The sequence below is a fragment of the Callithrix jacchus genome, chromosome 14 (genome assembly GCF_049354715.1).
Source record: "Callithrix jacchus isolate 240 chromosome 14, calJac240_pri, whole genome shotgun sequence".
NCBI lineage: Eukaryota > Metazoa > Chordata > Mammalia > Primates > Cebidae > Callithrix > Callithrix jacchus.
The window spans coordinates 70887800-70908232 of NC_133515.1; the positions used below are offsets into that span (position 1 = coordinate 70887800).

The 20433-nt window shown below is 34.0% G+C and overlaps 1 protein-coding gene across 1 annotated transcript in view; it reads left to right on the forward strand.

Annotated features, from left to right (window-relative positions):
* Window positions 1-20433, forward strand: part of LRPPRC (leucine rich pentatricopeptide repeat containing) — a 113814-nt gene that overhangs the window by 46762 nt on the left and 46619 nt on the right. Inside the window, exons 15-23 of the mRNA XM_008980761.5 lie at window positions 4059-4086; window positions 5994-6051; window positions 7135-7241; window positions 7460-7537; window positions 7879-7923; window positions 8328-8441; window positions 9441-9571; window positions 10287-10372; window positions 11772-11979. Coding sequence (XP_008979009.3) covers window positions 4059-4086; window positions 5994-6051; window positions 7135-7241; window positions 7460-7537; window positions 7879-7923; window positions 8328-8441; window positions 9441-9571; window positions 10287-10372; window positions 11772-11979 — 855 coding nt within the window. The remainder of the gene's footprint in view (window positions 1-4058; window positions 4087-5993; window positions 6052-7134; window positions 7242-7459; window positions 7538-7878; window positions 7924-8327; window positions 8442-9440; window positions 9572-10286; window positions 10373-11771; window positions 11980-20433) is intronic.

Sequence of the window (20433 nt, forward strand, 5' to 3'; positions counted from 1 at the left end):
CTGGATGCTCAGTGGCTTCTTTTAATCTGGCCATTCATATCCCTCAGCTCTGGAAAATTTTAGTTTTAGATATAATTTTCTCTCTTTCGGAAACTCTAAGATTGGTGCTTTGTTTTTTTTCTTCTACTTCCCTTTTCTTTGTTCTTAGGTTCTACTTTTTGTGATATTTCTTCATCTTCTACCTCTTCCACTGAAGTTTTTATTTCTGCTGTCACATTTTTTTATTTCCAAAATCGGTTTTGCATTCTCCAAGTGTTTCTTTTATAAAATAACATCTTACTGTTTCATAGATATCAAGTCTTTATCTCTCATAGAAATTTTTCTTTTTCTTTTTTTTGAGACAAGGTCTGGCTCTGTTGCCGAGCCTGGAGTGTTGTAGCATGATCTTGGCTCACTGCAACATCTGCCTCCCAAGTTCAAGCCATTCTCCTGCCTCAGCCTCCCAAGTAGCTGGGACTACAGGTGTGTGCCACCATGCCTGGTTAATTGTGGTATCTTTTGTAGAGATGGAGTTTCTCCATGTTGCCCTTGTGAGCTCAAGCAATCTGGCTGCCTTGACCTTCCAAAGTGCTGGGATTACAGGCATGAGCCACTGCACCTGGCCTCTCATAGGAAATTAATAATAGTCTTTTTTGTAAGGCTTCCTTATTCATGCTTTTTGTCTGCTGTCTCCAAGTTTGTGTGTGTATATTGTTTTCCTCCCCCTCCCCCGACCCCACCCCAGATATCTTGGAATCCTTAAAAGTAGGAAATGCAAAAAGCTATCTGAAGCTCTGAGTTTGTTAGTCGGGTGTGTTGACTTGGAGCCTTGTTCTAGGGATAGCTGAGTGGCTGTTGAGGTTGTCACTGTATCTTTGTGTCTTTCCTCATAGGATGGGGCATTCCCTAACGAAAAGTCCTTAGGATACTGCATGGGGGAGAGTACTAGGGACTCCTATGTTTATCACGTAGGCTATATAGTTACTTAATTCTCAGTTATCCAGAGATTGACTGTTTTACCCTCCAGAGAAGAATCATACAGATGTTTGTTGCTGCTGCTGGAGAGCAGGGTAGCCTCCCAACTGTGGAGCGGAGGGAGAAGATATAAGGGACCTTCTCAGGGTGGTCTCCTTTCTTCTACCTTGGTAATGGAGATTCTACTGTATAAGTTTGGTTCCAGTTTACTTCACTGATGTCTTGGAATTTGACATTCTTTTTACTTCTAAATTGGTTACCACTTCTCTGTCTGCTTTTAACCTGTAATATTTATTTTTAGTTATCTGTACTTCCCAGTTATTTTATATGTCATTGAAAAAAATCTTTGTATTGCAGTAGGGTATTGGAAAGGAACAAATTTAGATGCAAATTGTCAGTCTTGCATCACAGCTAACTCAGAAAATGCCTGCATAAGTTTTAAAAGGGCTTTGCTCCTCAGTTTCTTCATCTTTATAATGGCTCTGATAATTGTGCTTAAAGGGAAGTTGTTATGACCATTAAATAAGTTAAAGTGCTTAGAAGACTGCTTAATGCATTTGTGAGTGCTCAGAAAATATTAGTGTGTGCCAAGGGCTATGAATGCTACATAATGGACTGTTCAAATATGAATAGGAAACTTCCTACCCCAGCGTGTTCACCATAGGAAAGTAAGAAAGCAACCGTAAACTAGTCTTCCTAACTGTGAATGTTTATAGAAGGTACTTGTCTTCTGCCAAGGTCGGGGAAGGGATGAATCAGGGCAGGAGTTGCGGAGAAGTTGCTGGGATAGCTATTGAAGGATGAATAAGAATTCGTAGAGGGGAAGGGAAGGGTTTTTCAGGCAGAGGCATTGAGGCTGAGAGAAAAGTGGAACTGGGGAAATACAAGCTTAAGAAATTATTAAGAAACTATGAAATAATGACAAGAAATAAAGCCAAAATGGTAGCCCAGGGGTCTTTATGAGTAGTCTCGTTCTAAATTAAGATATTAGCACCTTTGAGTCATGGCTTTGAGCCATTGAAAGGTTTACATGATGAAGTTAAGATTGACATATATTCAAGGGGGAGGGTACAGGTAAAGGTAGATAGGGGGACAGGAAACATTGGGAGATCATTCACAATTTGTGGATCCTTTGAGGGGACTATGGAACTTCCAGGAGAAGATGCTTTACATCGCCTCATGAAATTTGTTTTCTCTGCTGTGAAACAAGGAACTTAAATACCTACATGCAGGATTGTCTTTAAAATAAAAAAATATAATGCTCTTAGAACCCTGTACAAAATCTGGGTCACTTTTAAGGGGCGGTAGGGAAGGACAGTTTCTGAAAGAGATTGAGTAGCACCTTGCAGATAACGGCTAACAACACCACAAATTCCAAAACTTAGTCAAAGAGGACCAAAAAATGTTAGTTGAATTTTGAATTTAAATCATTGGTAATTTTAGCATGAGTAGTTTCAGTGGAGTTTGGGGCCAGAAGTTGGATTGCATTGGATTAGGAAGTGGTAACCATTCCTTACAACAACTTGGTTTCGAAGGATTCTGTATGTTTTTGTTTTTATTTCAAACCTATGCCATTCACCATGAAGCTTCACATTCAAGGTAGTGCTTTTAGTCATTTTCAGTTGTTTTAGGTATATGTGTAATTTTGAAAGTTTATCTCCATGCCTTCCTTAGGTACTTCACACCAGGTGTGAGGACAGTTTAATATCTTAACTATTTTTTTTTGACAGGAAGTTGATACTTTGATAAAAGTTACGGTTAAAGTAACTTTTCTTTTTTTTTTAAATGGAAGCCCAGCTTACTAACGTTGAGAGTTAAAACAGAATTACAAAATTTAGACTGGACATGGTATTTGTGTGTGTGTGTGTGTGTGTGTTTATTATGGAGTTTTCAAACCTTCATGGAAGTAGAACTCCCATGTCCACCCATCCCCCAGCTTTAACAGCCAAGATTTTGGCAGTCCTGTTTTACCATTCCCCTTCTCTCTCTTTCTTTCCTGGACCATTAAAAATAACTATAGATCTTTGTCATCTACCCATAAATACTTTAGTACATATCTCAGAGTTTATTTTAAATAAAACAACATAACCATCATAATACCATGCCTGACAAAATTGATAGTTGAGAAGCAGGATTCATAAAAAGCCCAAATGGGTTCAGGATATGGCAAAGGAACCATTGCAAGTTTTACCACTTAATCTTATGCGCTTTGGCACATTAGCCTCTCACTTTGTTGCAAACTCTGATTTTTTTCCCTACTTTCCTTGCCCTATTTTTCAGATGTGGTAGGCTACTGGCAGGTTAAGATTCCTTGGAATTAAAGCTCTTTGTAGCCTAACCAAAAGATACCTAATTTTTATCTTATTTTACTGCATCTTATTCTTCACTGTTACAGCTTCAGGTTATCCCTAGCTGGAGGACCACATGAGTGATACTCTGCCTTCTCGGAATTATATTTAAATACTTTGATCTGACTCATTAATTTTGATCACCTGGTCGAGGTGTTGTGATTTCTCCATTATGTAGTTACTATTTTTCCCATTACAAGTAACAAGCAATCTGTGGGCAGTTACTTTGAGACTATGTAAATGTCTTACAGCATCAAACTTGGACTCCAAGATTTAGGGGTGGTTCTTCAAAGATTCTTGTCCAACTCAGTGGCCCAATCTGGGCTCACTGCAACCTCTGCCTCCTGGGTTCAAGCAATTCTCCTGCCTCAGCCTCCAGAGTAACTGGGATTCCAGGTGCCCAACAACACGCCCGGCTAATTTTTGTATTTTTAGTAGAGACTTGGTTTCACCATGTTGGCCAGGCTGGTCTCGAGCTCCTGACCTCAGATGATCTGCCTGCCTTGGCCTTCCAAAGTGTTGGGATTACAGGCGTGAGCCACTGTACCCAGCCTATTTTGAATATTTGAAATGGGTGAGTGTCAACCTTTCTAAATTACCTTGTTCTAAAAATTCATCCTGATACAGCAAACATTTATTTACTTATTAATTTTAATACTTTCATCTGTACAGATTACATAAAATAGTTGTGAATGCATTATAACTTCGTGTTTTTTTAACCTGGGTTTATTTTTGATCCTTTGCTGCCCTCTGCAGGTCTATGAATATAGATCTTTGGAGCAAGGTAAGTCCCCCTGATACTGCAAATCATAAGGTGATATATAAAAACCCATTAAGAATAAATGCTTTAATAGCTTTACATGTTTATGATATAAATGAGCAAGTAAATGAACTTAGAATCTTGAAATTAGTAGTTTAAAACAGCATGAAATTGATTACTGAAGTAATTCTTGACTTAGTCCTAAATTTTTAATAAGGTTTTCAACTTTTCCAAAATGAAACTGTTAACATTATAATTATGACATTGGACCTACAGCTTTAATATTAATTTTTTTAATGCATATTAGTATATTTTTTCTGTTTCTGTATATGAATTATATGCAGACCAACTTTAAACTATTACCTTTTTAAGAAGTTAACTGATTTTATGTAGGAAGTATAATTATAGTGAATTATAAGATTTCCAGCTTAAAATCAAAATGTACATTGTTCCCTGCGGTTTCTAATTTAAATTTTTTTTAAATGTAAATTTAATTCAGTTTCATTTCTAGTATTACTTGAACTGCTATTCAAAATGTATAGTCAGTTCTGACATATAATTGGGATATTTTATATCTGGAAATAATTTTTGTATTAGATTTTATTTTGTTTATTGAATGATCTTTGTTCAAAATCTGATATTAAATATGGCTGTCTTACATCTAATATGTGGCTACAACTTCTGGTACAGTTTATTGTCTTCTACATGTATGTTGTTTAAAAAACAGTTTGTAGGTGAGGATTATTTTGTTTTGCTTTGCTGTTGGGAAATTCTCACTTCTACCTTAACTATACTTTGAATTACTATTAATTAACTGCATGATTTTCATAGTGGCATATGATCAGTTTTGCCTGATTCTCCATATTATCAAGCAAATAGTAGTGAAAGTTCCTGCAGTTTGAGTTTTTAATGCTTAATGCCAGGAATTATTTTTGTTTTAAGAGCAAATAAGCTCCTATGTAGAATATGCATAAAGTAGTTCAGGATTCCTAACTCATATCACTTTGGACAACTACCATATGTTTCCATTCTTACTGTCTTCAGCCTGAGGATATATAGTCAATACTGTTTTTAAAGTTTCACACCAATACCGTAGGTTATATAATAATTTTTATCATGAAATCTATATTTTGTTTTCTATTAAAATTTTGCTGGTAGATTTAATGTTGAAAAATAAGTGTTGTGTATACATTTCAGTGTTTGTGAATTCAGTTGATAAGAATCCAGCAGTAGAAGAGGGAGGATCAAGGAGAATAGCTAATGGATGCTAGGCTTAATACCTGGGTGGTGGGATGATCTGTGCAGCAAACCATCGTGGTGCACGTTTACCTGTGTAACAAACCTCACATCCTGCACATGTACCCCTGAACTTAAAATAAAATTTGGGGGAGAAAAATAATCCATGTGAATAAACTTTAGATCTTTAGACCACTTTTGTTTTAGTCTCATTAAGATGAATGGAAATTGCTATTAATATCTAAAAAATATAAATTATTTAGCAGTTCAGGATATTTTACTTTACATTTCAGTAAAACTTAAAATGTGGAAACCAGTGCATTGTCAACAAAACCAAAATCCATATGATGAAGAATAATATTGGTCAATAATTCCTATCAGCTATTTTCTATTTATAACAATTCATTTTCAGTGATGTTTATGTATCAATTTATAAATCAGTTTTGAGTCTTTGTGACATTTCACAAAACATTGCAGTTTTCCTTCAACATGGATTTGTTTTTGTTTTTAAAAGACAAACCTATTATTTAAAAACAAAACAATCGCCTTCTCGGGTGGGGGTGGTTTTGAATTACTGTGATATAGAATAATACCTTACTGGGAAGAGGTTTTATTATTTCAAGAATTCAATTTCAGATTGTATTTGTTCTTGTTTGCTTCTCTTGCTGCAATGCACGAATTTTCTGTCTTACCAGATAACAGAATTGTTGTACAAGGATCCACGTTATTGCCAGAAGCCTCCAGGACCAACGGGTAGCGTTTCAATTTCGATGATTGTAACTTATCCACAAATCCATTCTTCTGTGTAATAATGGGTTAGGAGAATTATATCAGTAAACACTTTATTTTTAAAAGTGAAATTTTAAAACATTTGTTTATTAATCTTTATATTGATTACAACATTTTGAGATCTGAAGTGTTTGGTTTTGTTATAATTGTTTTTTTAAAGACAGGGTTGGGAAGCTTTTCCTTTTCGGATATTAGGGAAATGTTTCTTCTGCAGCCTATGGAAATAGGCTTAAAAATCAGTGATTCTTAGTATTTATGTGCTTTTAATGTTTTGCAGGTGTAGTTAATTTTAAACATAAAATGTAGGAAAGGTTTTTGTGGATTTCCACTTCAAATATAATTTATTGCCCCAAAAACATTGTTTTGACATTTAATGATTTTCATTTTTCATATAATGAAGCTTAGAATATGTAGTATTCTGTAAGATGGTACCCTTCTTGAAAGTTTACATTTCTGTCCTATGTATTATTGTAACATGGCCCTATATATTTTATGCTTGAATGCAAAGGAAAATTACTGTTGTTACAAAACATCTTTGTTAATCTTGGTTTTTCATTGGCTAATAGGCAGCTCTCCACAAGATTACTGTATCTGCTTATTAAAATTATTTAACTTTCTGTACTCAACATTTAACAATCTTTTCTAATTTTATGTGCTTCCCTAAATATTGTCCACAAAAAAAAAATAGTATAGAAATGTGTACAAGACATTTATTTATTTTTATTACTTGTGATTTGGACAGGAAAGGGGTAAGGCCTTGGGCAGGACCACTTCTGTCACAGAGTGGTTAAAAAAAATAGATTGAAGTAAGATTTAGTACTGAAAAGCTGTCACTCGGTCTGAAAATAATTAATATTCCTTTCACTCACCAGTTAGATATGTGCTCCCAAACCACATAATCTCTATGCCTCAGTGATCATTGTTGCCATTTCAGAGCCTCTCATCAGGGTGACATCTCACACCAAAATGATTTCTTATAAATTAATCTTGATAACATGACAGTCTCAGTAATTTTAGTGGAATGCTTTCTCTTGTTTTTTTCCACAGAAGCTGTTGGCTATTTTCTTTATAACTTGATTGACAGCATGAGTGACTCAGAGGTACAGGCCAAGGAGGAGCGTTTGAGACAATACTTCCATCAGCTGAAGGAGATGGTACCATTTCATTTTTTGCTATATAATGCCTGTCCTGCCTGACATGTATCTATTAGATTTGAAATTGCTGCTTTTAAGTACAACCAGACCACTTCTCAATGACATGCAAGAGTTGGAGACTTAAATTATGTCTTAGATAATTTCTGTTAGACAAATTTCAGTTCAGTTGTCTAAAACTCAGGGTTTTTTTTTTTTCTCCCTCCCTTCCCTTCTCACAGAATTTAAAAATTCCTGAAAATACCTACAAAGGCATTCGTAATCTTCTGGATAGCTACCATGTTCCTGAATTGATTAAGGTGTGTGTAAAATAGCAATCAAATGTTTGACTTATATATAACAGCATGTTAAAATTTTATATATTTTTTAAGTATGATGCTTTTGGCCAAAAAAAAAAAAATTTATTTTAATGACAGCCATTAAAGCAAAGCTTTCATTTATTGTTCATAAATTTTATTTAAATAATCTTGAATATATGTAAAACATTAATTACAATGATTAATGAAGTATGAAAATAATGTCTAAAATTTTGGAAAGATGAAAAATAGTAATATGAAGTGAGACAATTTGCTTTTGATGTTTGCGGATGTATTTTTACGTGTGTTTTCTGATTCTGTGCTAATTTAAATTTCAATTTTAGGATGCTCATATGTTGGTTGACAATGAGAATTTAGGCTCTCGAAAAGTAAGTAGGTTTTTAACTAGATTCTACATGGTATAGTAACCATATTTAATGAGGATTCTGGATTGTGTACTTGTGAAACCAGTGATTCCTCACATTTTTATCATCTTGTATACCTCTAATACGTTGTGGGTGACAGAGCAAGACTGTCGGAAAAAAAAAAAGTTGGTAAAACCTGTTTCCCATCTCAGAAAAATCAGCACATCTAAGAAATTTGCATATAATCTCAGGTGTTTCATAAACCCCTGGAGTCCAACAATGGTATTAATTAATTACCAATTAATATCCCTGATAGCATTTATGACTTTTAGGAAAGTAGAAAGAAAAGTCAATTTAAAGGGAGGAGTGACAAAAGGGGTATGATTCCTTTTTCAGTAAATTTTTCTTTCCTTTTTTCTTTTCTGTAGACTGTGCACCTTTCATCATCTAAATTGGAGTCTACGATTGAAACACTAAAAGCTGAAAATCAACCTATAAAAGATGTCCTAAAGCAACTCATATTAGTGCTTTGTTCAGAAGAGGTAACATTGGTTTAAATATTTAAATGTTATTAAGGTAAAAAATTCTTGATAGATAACAATAAGAAAAACCAAATATAATATTTGTGATTTTTACGATTGATCATTATACGTGGGCTTGTAAAGAATGCAATTAAATGAAAGGTTAACTAATTTCAGCTACACCTTGAATGGCATGTTTTCGGGTTGCTGTAGTTTGTTTACGATAATCTGCAAAGTGAATGATAGTAACAGCCGTGATAGGTTTATCATACATGCCAAATGTCCTTTCAAGCCATGGCTCCGGTCTCTTATATCTAGATTGTCAAGCAATTGATACATGCAGTAGTCATTTGCAAGTCAAATATTACTAGGTTGTTAATGCAGGGATTGAAATTCCATTTTCCTGCTGAAAAAAAGCTCTTTCTGAGATAAAGGGTCTCTTGCCTTTTTTCAGCAGGCGTCCAGCTGTACTTTGTGTTCATTTTAGTGTAGGTTTGCGTTTTGTGAGATATCACTAGACTATTTTTTAGTTCCTAGTTCAATTTAATTCAGTCATAAGCTTGCAGTTTTAGGAAAAAATATCATGACTAACTTTAAGATTATAACCTGCTACTGTTAAATTTGAAAATATTTCTTCACATTACTTGGATACTAAACTAGACTGAGAAACTTTTCAGTGATACATATTTCTGCATCCTGAAATTAAACTGTGGGTAGAGGTTGATGATTTATAAAAAAGTAATACCATACACAAAACCTAAAACATTAAATTTGGCATAAATAGTGGCCTATTTTATATTACAGATAACACATCTTTTAACCCCTCCGTGTGTAAGACTTGCCTAGTTTTTAGAGGTGAATAAAAACACCAAGGGGCAAAGTCAGGTTGTTTACATGAAACCATTTATTTTTAAAGTACTGTTAACTTTTTCTAAACTCTGAACATTAAAACTAATAATGTGACATTTTTACCTTCACACTGATTTCTTCTTTCTTTTTCACGTCTATGCTGTATTTTAGAATATGCAAAAAGCCCTTGAAGTGAAAGCAAAATATGAATCAGACATGGTTATCGCTGGCTATGCAGCTTTAATAAATTTATGTTGTCGACATGATAATGCAGAAGATGCCTTGAACTTGAAAGAAGAACTGTGAGTACCCTGGCACCGAAACAAGTTTCAACATTTATTCTGCTCTACAGACCTTGAGAGATTATCTAGATGGAATATTACTCTCTTATATAAAATGTAATTTTAAAAAATTCTTTTGTTGTCAGTGTTTTTGAAATTTTGTATTATAAGGCTCTTTAATTAATTGTGGCTTATGTTTAGCAAGGTATCTTTGTTTAAGTATGATAACACATTCTAGTCCTTAGAACCAAAGGGTTTTTTCCATTGATTAAGTATCTCCATATCACATCAGTGGTAATGGTAACTGTTTTATGAGGCTTGATAACATTTCCCTTTCTATATTGTAGTGTAGATAAAATTCTGTCCATTTCTCAGGTAGCTTTGGTTTTGCGTCCTATTAGATTTTTCAAGTAAAAATGTCCTTTTGGGCACTTCAGTATTCGTAATGAAGGTTAGAATCACTTAAAGCTGACGAGTTTCTTCATTAGTATCCTTTGCAGATGGAGTGATGCAATATATATGTAGTGTTGGGCTTTTACTTCACCAGTCACTTTGAATATAATTTGACGTGAATTTGTATATGGCTTCAAAAAGAAATCCTAACTGAAGTGTAGAGGCCAATGTTAGTTAGTTCAGGTCTTCTGATGAGCTTTTGAAAATTGATTAAATGGATACTGCCGTTCTTTTTGCAGTTAATTGACTTTTAAAATAATATAAATGTGGCTTTAATTTTTAGTGACCGCTTAGATTCATCTGCTGTCATTGACACCAATAAGTATGTAGCCCTCGTAAAAGTACTGGCAAAGCATGGCAAGCTCCAAGGTAAGCCTCAGCACATTAAGGAAATATATGATGCAAGTATCTTGCGACTGGAATAACATGTGAATTGATATTAATGGATATCATGTCCTGCAAAGTGCTTGAACACTTTGCATACAAATTTGCATGTGAATCCAACCAGAGCTGCATGGACAGTGTAAGCCATTAGTTTTAATGGATTGGCAAGCTTGTCATTTACATTTGCACAGCTCAGTGCTTTTTGCATTTCTGCAGCTAGTTTTTATTAGCATTGCTGTTTGGATTGAGTTTGAAGATCATGACTTATGGCACAATTTGCTTATATGCCTACACTAATGGCTTTGTTTTTGCTTAAGAAGGTCTGAAGGCTGAACATAAAACCAGTAAACATACCTAAAATATGAGTCCGAATTTTGCCTCACTTTTTAATAACATGAACAAAATATATACTTTAATTAAAGTTTTTATTTAATAGTTCATGGAAAAAGCATAGCTGATTACATAGCTGATTTGCATACTCTAATTTTCTCATTGTTGAGATAATGGTAAGCCTAATAAAATTAATTACACTTGATAATACATTTTTACTATTTGCTTGTTTCTTAACTTCTGATTTGGCTTTATTTTGAAACGTCCTTGTTAGCCTTCTTCTTTTCCTTTGATTTTTAGAAAAGATTGTTTTAATTTTATTATAGGGAAAAATGTATGGAGAAAATTGTTTATTAGAACATTGCATTTTTTTCCTAGGATGCCTTTCTAACTCTTTATAAGGATTAGCCTGTGTTTTTTAAAATCACCTTTTGTAAGTGGTCAAAAACATTTTGTCTGTGTAATAATTAAGAACAACATTATAAAAATGCACTTATTCCATATCCTAAAATGTTTGTTTCTGCCTTCCTAATGAAGCTTAATGAATCTAATGTATTAACATGCAGTCTTTTGGAAAGCTTTCATTGGCTCTGCTTGGCTAATTAGTATCGACATAGCAAACAGGCCCTATCGGTATCAGACCATTAGTCTGGCTGTATATACAGTGTAAACACATCTTTATTATCTGGCCTCCTGACAAGCCATCTGGTGAAGAAACAATGGTGTGATTTAGCAGATGTTAGCTCTGAACGATAAAAGCATCCATTTAGGAGGATCTTACAGCTATAGGGCAGACCGTACAGGGTTATGTGGTACAGAGTGGGCACACAGTCCCTATCTATAATTTGTAGTCAAAGTTGCAGGGAAATGATAAAACCATGCTATTGTGGATTTATAATTGTAGTCTCGTTTAGAAATGCAAGTAGTAATTAACTTGAAATCGGCATTATACACTAGAATTTACATTCCTGCTGGGCTTGAAATGCTGTTTTAATAGCAGTTTGTTTTCCCTACATGAAATTACCTAAGGGTCTTTTGTGTTACTTCATTGTAGATGCTATTAACATTCTAAAGGAGATGAAAGAGAAGGATGTTCTTATCAAAGATGCAACAGTCATGTCCTTTTTCCACATCCTAAATGGCGCGGCTTTAAGAGGTGAAATTGAAACAGTAAAACGGTTGCATGAAGCCATCGTGACTCTAGGGTTAGCAAAACCATCCACCAACATAAGTTTCCCATTGGTCACTGTATACCTGGAAAAGTAAGTTCATTCAATTTTGAATTTTAAACGTTGGCATTAAAAGAATGACTCTAATAGTTTTGGTATTAGACTTTGTAAATACTCTCCTGATGGGGAAGCCTTGGTCATTTGCCACAGAGTAAGAGGACTTACATGGACTACATGACCTCTAAAATCACTTGCAGCCCTGTGGTCCTGTGGCTTTACTTCTCAATGGAATGGTTCCTGGTGCTTTTCTGTAGGAGCATGTGATTACATGAAATTGAATATAGTTTTTCCCAGTTTTGAGCCTGATAAGTGTTGTTAATAAATATAAGAAAAAGGATCTTCTAGGACTTTTGATTATGTGTCTTGACTGCTGGTTATTCAGGTAATAGGTGTAGAAGCATTTTCAGTGCTCCTTTTCTTCACAAGGTATTTTAAAAATACATATACCAATACAGTTAATCTATCTTTGATAAATGTTGTAGGAGATATCTCTGTCTTATTGGAAGATGAATTTTGCTGATAGGGCAAGATTTACTGAGTTTGGTAATTTTTCCATTGGAACTGCTCTTGATGGTGTTCAATTTAAGGCGTTATTTGCAATGTAAATCATAAAATCAGTCTATTTTGTAATGAGTAAAAAAAATTCTTAGATGATTAAGCACAGTTTGTCATCTTTTTCTTTCATATTTTTGTTTTCTGCTTTGCTTTTTAGATTTCCTAGATCTTTGTCAGCTTTTTCATAACTTAGCATAGTTTGTAATCTGCATTACACAGAGACTGCATTGGCAAAGTAGTTTAAAAAAAAACCCTAGACAAACAAAAATAGAAGTTAATAATTAAAATAAAATAAAATTTAAAAATAAAATAGAAGATATATGTATCTTAAAGTAGTAAAACACCAAAAACATAGATACTAATTTGGATTTCTGTAGTCCAATTGACAAATTGACTGAAACACAGAAATATCTGACTGTGGATATAGTATGGATGTCCTGTCGATGCCAGGAGAAAAATAAAATATGTATTTTAACGATTCTTAACGGTTTTCCCAAATTTCTGGCTGTTTTTCTTTATTTATTAGAGAGTATAATTAATTGGATATAATAAATGATTTAGTGTTGAATTTAAAATGTATAATCAAAAACATCTCTTTTAACTATCTGTTAAGAAATGTATGTATACATGCATGCACACATGAAATGATTCCTTTGCCATCCAATCAAAAACGATTATCAAGTTAGATGACTGGCCAAATCTTAACCTCCACAATCTCAGCATTACATCCTTTTAAAGAAATAGTGATTCAAACAATTACTGTGTTATTGAGTTAGCATATTCACAGCCAACTTTATATAGAAATCCTATAATTAATATGCTTCCTATTAGAATTTTTTCGATTGCTTAAAAGACCCGTTTCTGCAAATTGCATGTGCAACTCAACAGAAAGATTTGAAAGAAATGGGCCCAGTGCCCAGAAGAATTAGGCCCTCCTACACTACTGGGCAAAAATAAAATAATTAACAATGAAAATGAGGCCATGGTAGAAAAGTATCTTACAAATAGAAATACTTTGAAGACAGAGGAGACGTTGAAAGCTTTCCAAGAGAGGTCTGCAGATGGGGCTCATGAACCAAGGAGAGCTTACCCATGGGAAAATGGAAACAGCCTGGAATTCAGATGTTAACGTAGGGCATCCTGATTATATCTTGCAGTCAGATATTTCTGTGTCTCAGTCAAATTTGGCTGTCCCTGTTAATTGAGCTAAAGAAATATAAATTAGTATCTTTTTGTTTTTGGTGTTTTACTACTTTCAGATATGTATATCTTCTATTTTTATTTTATTATAATTATTCTATTTTTATGTGCCTAGGGTTTTTTTTTTCCCTCTTTAACTACTTTGCCAATGCAGTCTCCATGATGAGGTCTTTCAGTTTCATATATTGTAATTAAAAGGGTTATTGACTCTTTCAGAGTCATGAGAATAATAAAAAATGATAAAGGAATGTTATATTTATAAAATTGCAGAAACAGCAGAAGCATTCAGGGGAAATACGGAAGTAAAACCTTGACTTTGAAACTTTTTCTCAATTGTGTTTTCTCCAACTGATGGAAGATAGCTAATTAATTCAGAATCATGACAAGTGCTAGGATTAACCACACTAGCCTGCCAAAAAGTCCACGTGTATTTGATTTGATTGAATGTGTTTAATCTTCAGTAATATCATGTAATTGACCTCAGCAGGTATGAGCTCATCTGATAGATGGGCCTGATTCATTCAAACTTGTGATAAAATTATAAAAAACATTTTAGAACATCGTCATAAATCTTCACCCTGTCATTCAAAGGCAAGCATCTTTTTGGCATGTCACTGCAAAAGACTCTAAAGAGAATATCACTTTCATGTTGTAAATCTAAAGCAAATCCATGAGACTGAGTTCCTTAGAAAGATAATCTTTTTTTTTTTTTTTTTTTTTTTTTTTTTAATTTTTTATTGGATTTTAGGTTTTGGGGTACATGAGCAGAGCATGCAAGACAGTTGCGTAGGTACACACATGGCAGTGTGCTTTGCTTTTCTTCTCCCCTTCACCCACATTTGGCATTTCTCCCCAGGCTATCCTTCCCCACCTCCCCCTCCCACTGGCCCTCCCCTTTTCCCCCCAATAGACCCCAGTGTTTAGTACTCCCCTTTCTGTGTCCATGTGTTCTCATTTTTCATCACCCACCTATGAGTGAGGATATGCGGTGTTTCATTTTCTGTTCTTGTGTCAGTTTGCTGAGGATGATGTTTTCCAGATTCATCCATGTCCCTACAAACGACACAAACTCATCATTTCTGATTGCTGCATAATATTCCATGGTGTATATGTGCCACATTTTTCCAATCCAGTCTATTATCAATGGGCATTTGGGTTGATTCCAGGTCTTTGCTATTGTAAACAGTGCTGCAATGAACATTCGTGTACATGTGTCCTTATAGTAGAACGATTTATAGTCTTTTGGATATATACCCAGTAATGGGATTGCTGGGTCAAATGGAATTTCTATTTCTAAGGCCTTGAGGAATCGCCACACTGTCTTCCACAATGGTTGAACTAATTTACACTCCCACCAACAGTGTAAAAGTGTTCCTTTTTCTCCACATCCTCTCCAGCATCTGTTGTCTCCAGATTTTTTAATGATCGCCATTCTAACTGGCGTGAGATGGTATCTCAATGTGGTTTTGATTTGCATCTCTCTGATGACCAGTGACGATGAGCATTTTTTCATATGGTTGTTGGCCTCATATATGTCTTCTTTCGTAAAGTATCTGTTCATATCCTTTGCCCACTTTTGAATGGGCTTGTTTGTTTTTTTCCTATAAATCTGTTTGAGTTCTTTGTAAATTCTGGATATCAGCCCTTTGTCAGATGGGTAGACTGCGAAAATTTTTTCCCATTCTGTTGGTTGCCGATCCACTCTAGTGACTGTTTCTTTTGCCGTGCAGAAGCTGTGGAGTTTCATTAGGTCCCATTTGTCTATTTTGGCTTTTGTTGCCAATGCTTTTGGTGTTTTGTTCATGAAGTCCTTGCCTAGATAATCTTTAAGATTTAGTGGATCTTAATTCTGAACCGACTTTTCCAGCATTGGACAAAACACATGAGAAATTAATACTGTGTCAGTGTGTGTTGCTCCCTAAAGCCCCTCTTTTCTGTAGTGATTCAGATTTGAGAGCATTTCAGTAAGGAAGTCCTTTACATAAATTGCCACTTCACTAACACTTAATTCACTTACATTTTTTTACAGACAATGTAAAAAAGCTTTATGGGTATGGAAATAATACATTTTGTTTTTATTCATTTGCCAAGGGAAATCCAAAACAATAACAGCTTTGGAAAATTGTAAAGAAGTTGGTAAATTAACCTGCTTTTGTATTATCAAAATGAAATTACTTGCATTGAACAGAAAAAAATTTGCAGTTGAACAAAATTTTTGTGTTTCATTTACATTACATTATATTACAGTCTCTAAACCACATATTTCATGTAGTCCAAATGAATATTATTTTGAACATTTTCTTTTATAACTATTTTATTTTAAAATATATATCTTTTATTGAAATCATGCCTGATTCATGGAGATGACAGCAATCCATCACATTAAGGAAGAAATAAATGATTTAAAATAGGTTAAAAGAGTTTTTGATTAGTCTTCACGTTATGGTCAAGGAAATGAAATTATTAATAAAGTCTGGGCCATCAGATTTTAAAGCATAAAAATTTGTATGATGCAGTTTCAGATTCACTTGTGTTATACCTGATCCATTTTGGTTCCATTGCATGCATTCAAAAATAACTGAAGCTGTTTAACTGGATTATATTAGTGCAAGTGAGCGAAGCAGCCTTAATTTCTGCTTTCCATTAAGGACTTTTTTTGGGCTAATTTGTGTTATAATCTGTTTATGTACATTTGCATTTCATTTAAGTGTATCATGAACTTCATATATACTGTCCTCCCAGAACTCTTGCCAAATTAATCTTGAGTTCTTCGTAAAGGTCCCAATTTCTCTAAGATGAACTTGTAACAATGTTTTTGGAACTCATGGTAATACTTTAATATGTTACATAAATGGGAAATAGGTTTAAATGTTGATGATTCTGTCATACACACTCCCCTTCAATTTTAGCATCTTCATTTGTACTGGATACTTTTATTATTTATGGGAATGCTTGCCTTCTAGAGTAAAACTCTTTATATGCTGAAAGGAAATTAAGGAGGTTTGGCTCTTTTACTCCATTATTGCAATTAAGAATTTAGCATCATCAGTGCCAAAGGACAAAAAGAGGTTCATTTGCCCTAGGGGGACAGGACAGTGATAAGATGATTTTTCGTCAAGGATCATTGGGTCGTAATTAAGTTACATTCATGGCTATTGCTTTTTGAAGGATGATTGGTAAATGACAGGCTTCATGTGCTTAGTACGGACAGTGTGCAGTAGGGTTTTTTCTCCCTCTGTCAGAAAATCCTGTTGAGCCTGATAATGTAAATGTGGCATTTTATTCTGAACAAAAGAGCAGGGAAATGAGCTATCTTGTCTAATCATTCAGTTGTTTAACACCGACTTCCAGTTTAGACTCAATTGGCTGGAAAGCACTTGACATGTGAAGTTAGTGCTGTTCCGAACGCATGTTTGAGTAAATTTTAAAGTAAGTGACAGCTAAATTGTACCTAGGGAAATTACAAAGCCTTCAACACAGTTAATTTTTTGGGGAGGATTAGTTGTAATTGCAACACCAGTCTCCTTGAAGATTCCTCATTTATAGATGATGAACAGAAAAAAACATTTAGCTTTTCAAGTGCTGGTTCTCTTAACAGAATATTTTTGTGAAGATGGTGGTTTCTCTTGAATTGGTTTCTTCCCATATTGAACATCTACTTATGATTTGTAAGATAGTTTGTTTTAAGGAGTTGAGTCTGGTTTTCGTGTGGTTTTTCTTTTTTAAACTTTGTTTCTCCCCCCAAAGCCCTTCTTTTCTGTAGTGATTCAGATTTGAGAGCATTTCAATAAGGAAGCCCTTTACATAAGTTGCCACTTCACTAAGACTTAATGTACAAGGTTGCAGCACTTTATTCCAATTAAAAAAAAATCAATATTTGTCTTTTTTTGTTGTTGTTGTTTAAGTATACTCTCTGAAATAGAAGCTTAAGAGACTAACGCTGCTGACAGATGAATAGATAGTTGTCACTCGTTGTTGTTTTAACAATTCCAGATTGTGTGAACACACTTAACGATTTTTATAGGTATATATGTATTGAGGAGTGTGTATGAGTTAGGAGTACGTTGTTTCCTGGTATCTTGAAGTAGATAGTTTTATGATTGGTGGATGTCCCATAGAAACGTCCATCCAGCAAACTTATATCCTATGTGGTGTTTGTTTTTCTGTCAGTGACATTACAGCATACTTCAGTTTCAGAATGACGACTAAAACAAGTGGTACTATTAGATTTACCATCTGAGCTTCAGGCTTGCTTTTCTGGATGTTCTTCCTTGTAATAATGAGAAATTGTAGTTTATAGTAGTTCTGTGTAGTTGTGTTCCCTTAAGAAGTGAATTCTAGATTCTAGAATGAATTTTGATATAGGCCAAGTGAGTCCATTCAAGTTAGTGAATTTAACTGTCTTTTAAGTTTCCAAATTTCTTACTGGACCCAGCCTATCTTATATACATATTCTTAAATTTTAGAATTATGGAATCTTTTCCTCAGTTTTACCTTTATTTCATAAGACTCACAGAATTTTGATAAAGCTTATATTTTTAATTTGCATCAAACAAAATACTGCTTTTTAAAATGACTGCTTTTTATTAGCATACATAGTTTTATGCATGAAAATTATGGGATAATTTTAAGGGATAATACTATGTCATAGAGTTGATTTTCTTTTAGTGTTATTTGTGGAAGCACTGACTAAATTTTTATTAGGAGTGAACCTTTTAATATTTGTATGTAAAACTTTAGGCATTTTGCATATATACTGATGTAAGCGTGCCCTCAAAGTTTTAAATGAAGAATTAATGTGTCAACATTAATTTCTTCAAAGGACTATTGTTATGTTTTTAGTAGGATTTAAAATCATTTTTAGTGCTCAAAGAAATCCACAGAAAACTTTGGGTCACAGAAGCTAGAAGTATACTTGTTGGTAATGTATTGTTCCACATTTTGGCCATAAAGCTGTTTTTACCTTTCTCCTTTTGATACTGTGCTTCCCTTACTGATTTCATCCTGCCTAATAAAAGTGGTATTTTTACATGACGATTTTCTCTGCTTGTGCAAAACACTTTAGATAAACCTAATAAACACAGAGTCATAGACCCTATTAGAACTGGGAGGGAACCCAAATGTCCTTGAGTTCAGCCATTGTGATAATCTGCTTTTCATTGCCACCTCTAGAAATGTATCGTGTTGCAACAGCTCAGCAGCGTAAGTACTCTTTATCAGTTGAGATTGAAATACAGAGTCCTGTGACTACATAGCTATCTTCATAGCAATGTAAATTTTACGTGTTTTTTAAAATATTTTTCATTTCCATCATCACTTAAGTTTTCAAGCTTTAATATGAAAGATTAATAGTGACATAAATTTTGTGGGGAATGTAAATTTTTATCTTTTAAAATGACATGCTCCAACCACAAGTCAAAATTAGATAATAGGGACTGAAAAACTGACTAGTCATTTACTTTTTTTTTTATCTCCAGTACACTTTGTATGAAGTATTTTATTATAAATTTCTAATTTATTTTGTTGGCAACTTAAGAGCAGTAACGTTGGTACTTAAAATTACTAACAAATATATGAATTATTTCCATTTTGCTATTCTTGTCTTTTCTGTTGTTGTTCTGAACATGTATAATCTTCAGAAGCATATATTTGGAGACCAAAGACTATTAACATGTCGCTTTGATTGATGGAACAATTATTCATTCATTTATTGATAGCTTTGACCTAATGTAGGGGGAAATCTACAATTGAAACAATACTATTCTAGTTTGGGAATTGATCTGGAAAAGCAAATCATGCCACTTAAAAAAAATTGTATGTGTTAGCTTTGTTCTTAAAAATGTTTTAGTAGTTTTTCGTTAAGTGGAATTATAGAAAGGCAATAACTGAACCTGTGTCTGAATTAAGGGAAAATACTGATTATATAAAGCTTTATATCATGTGGTAGCTACTGTACCATTTCTCTTGTATGACAGTAATCTAGCCTGCAACATCTACTTGCGGTTTTGAAATTAACCTGTAATTTAGTCTTCACCCCAAATGACAAAAATTCAAATGACTCTGTGGGGTGCCAGAAGATGCACTGTAAACAGGGCTTAGTAAGGGGGATAAGGTAAGAGTTCCATCAGGATAGGCTCGTTTTCACGGTGTCACTATTATTGCAATAGAATTAACATTTCTTTGTTATCTTTTACTTTTTCAGTACGGCTTAAAATCAAATCTAGATAAAATAGTAATTCAGTTTAGGGCAACATAACATTTGTATAATGTACAAAAATGTGAGGGCTTTAACAGAAAACATAAAAGGACTTTCTGATTTTGAAAACTGTTGCGTGTATGAGAAATTTATATTCTCTACAAAGATCTTCACTAATTGTCACTAGTTGTGCTTGGAGCTATGTCTCTAACCATGCCTTTTTAAAAAAGTACCTTTCATACTCTCTTTTCATAAATTTTTAATTTCTTATTCCAAATTGTACCACTTTATTAGATTATTAAAATACCAGTGCTTTTAATAAAGCATAATGTGTAATTAGATATACTGAACTGATCGTAAGTCCAGCAACTTGCCTGCTAGTTCCTTCCTCTCTTTACCTGATAGCCTCAGTCAAATCAGCCAGTCTCTAGATGCCCCAGTTTCCTCACCTCTTTAAAAGTAAAAGGGGGTAGCAAGTAGAATTGGATCATAATCTCTGTAATTCTTCCAAGGTCTTAAATATTTCTCATACTGAC